The sequence below is a fragment of the Perkinsus marinus genome (genome assembly GCF_000006405.1).
Source record: "Perkinsus marinus ATCC 50983 genomic scaffold scf_1104296932410, whole genome shotgun sequence".
NCBI lineage: Eukaryota > Perkinsozoa > Perkinsida > Perkinsidae > Perkinsus > Perkinsus marinus.
The window spans coordinates 125,181-127,473 of NW_003215453.1; the positions used below are offsets into that span (position 1 = coordinate 125,181).

Below are 2,293 nucleotides of genomic sequence, written 5' to 3' on the forward strand. Positions count from 1 at the left end.
GTACGATCTTCTACCACGGGCATGCTATATCTGTAATAATATAACGAGACCATCATTGAGCAGTGGGTACTTCAGCTCCGACTTACACTTCGTGTATGGTCGGGCATTACCGGCTAGCTTATCAACTATGCGTCAGCTGAGTAAGCCTGCTAAGGTTGCATTAGCGGACAATCTACCTCTGCGCATTCCGACCACTCGTGAGTTGGATGCAATGATCTTATCGTTCACTCAGCGTATTTCTGATGATAGCGTTTATGTTGCTATGGAAGCCGAGAATCTCGACTCTATGATGAGATCTCGCAGTTCTTATGCTGGTCAAAGCATAGCTAGAGCCTCATTCAGTCTCAAACCAGGTGATCAGGTTGTGCGTTACAATCATGGTCGCAATAAGCTAGATAGACGTTGGATTGAGGATGTAATTTATACTGTAGTTAGTATCAATGGAGTGATCGCTGGTATCACTCATACTGTTGGTCAAGTTAGATTTGATTACATCGGTAACCTGAAGAAGGTTAACGCAGCAGTTGATGTTGTTGATCAGTAGGCATTGATATTCTTCTCCATTTTTGCTATCTTTTGAAGTAATATGTGGCTTCGGCCGCCCGGGGAGTGTTGCTGATCGGACACTCAATCTTGCTATCTTACTTCCTCTCGTTCTTTCATAAGTAGCTGACATAGCTATATACAGTTGGTTCTACCATCTGAGTAGTATACACCCTCGTCAGCAGCCGATCGTATCTTGCGTTCTACGAGTACGTTGTCTCATCCCTGATCTGCAACAGTGCATTATATAATTTAGTGGCGCGCGAGAGTTGTAAATGTACTCATTTGACTGCTGCCAGCCAGCTAAGGATTGGACCTACACTCTACATCTGGGCAAGGCAAGGCAGGGTTCGATGACTTCATTAATGATTCTGTTACGGTTCTTGGTGCTTGACATCTGCTAGTCTATCTAACAAGCTAGATGATATTATTGTGTCACCTCGGTGTCTACGAGTCGGGATCAGTCACAAGTTACTGTAGTAGTGGTATTGCTCTCGTAGGGAAATTCGTGTTAATCGCTCCGCTTCGAAAATTGTATTTTTAGAACAAAATTCCGAATTTATTATTCATGTTGCGACATGATTTCGTTTCCCCATTGATTTGGTGAAATTAATCATTAACCTGTTCACTTCCGTTCGCCTCAGAATCAAATCGTTTGTGTTACCACGCCTTGCAGTGTAGTAATATGCACATGGTCAACTACGTGTGTTAGTGACAATATGAAAATTCTGGGAGGAAATTCTCATTGGTTTCTGTACGCTTCTACCCGAATTCGTATATAAACTCCGCAGCTCAGGTGAGGAAAGCGAACATCTGTTCCTCCAAGACATCTTATTCCTTGAAATTTTGTCACTTATGCGATTCGGTGTAGCTATTCGAAATTGGTGAAAAAGTTCAAAAATTCATTTTCTGCTGTTGTTGTTGTTGAAGTTAGTTTTCACTTTGGATGTTTCAATATCATCTAAATTGATAATTTCATTTTTTAAAGTTTGTTAAAAGAATATACTTTTCGAGATTCAAAAGTGAAATTATTTTTTTCGAGTTCATTCTAAGAGTTTTCCGATTGATATTTAATGTCATGTTTTCGGTCGAATTTTCCAGATTTTAGTTTGGTGCTGAATCATCTGTCCGAGGTGAAAACAAAAAATGATTCGTATCGAAATAGCTGTGAATTCTAGTGATTTATTTGTAATTTTTCTTTTCAATTTTGTTTTCATCTCAAATTTTTCCCTCAAATTTGTGCTTTTTCAAAAAATAATTTTGTATTTATTTCTGACTTTCCCCAGAATTTTGTATTTTTTTCCATTTTTTTTGTACTTTTCTCTTAATTTTGTATTCATTTCAAATTTACCCTGTAAATTTACTGTAAATCGACTCGCGATTTCTCGGAAAATGCCCGTCTGAATTGGGTCGTCTTATATTCATTCCAGTTTTTTAATTAACAGCAGCATTGAAAAATAAAGGACGTTCGGCTGGAATTGAACCTGGGTCATTCGTATGTAAACTTCGAAGCATAACGTGTTGAGGTATGACTACTGCTTAGTTTGTTTAGTGTAATAATGAGTACTAGTGCCTCCATCGGTGGTAAAACTTCAAAGGCCCGTGTGACCAACAGTAAAGGGAAGATGGAAGATCTCACAGTCCTCACTTATAATGTTGATACTGCTATCAAGGATATGCCTCAGCGCGTTAAAATACTCATTGAGGTATTATTGGAGTTTCACCACCCTAGTGATATTAAAAACATATT

The 2,293-nt window shown here is 38.7% G+C and overlaps 2 protein-coding genes across 2 annotated transcripts in view; one reads left to right on the plus strand and one right to left on the minus strand.

The window, feature by feature from the left end:
• Nucleotides 1-2,293, minus strand: part of Pmar_PMAR022272 (conserved hypothetical protein) — a gene marked incomplete at both ends in the record, with an annotated part of 9,215 nt that overhangs the window by 2,872 nt on the left and 4,050 nt on the right. The gene's annotated exons all lie outside the window — the stretch shown is intronic.
• Pmar_PMAR022271 (hypothetical protein) lies at nt 128-544 on the plus strand (the record flags this gene model as incomplete). The annotated part of the gene is made up of 2 exons (XM_002785491.1): nt 128-353; nt 432-544. The coding sequence occupies 2 exons, from the start codon at nt 128-130 to the stop codon at nt 542-544; spliced, it is 339 nt and encodes a 112-aa protein (XP_002785537.1).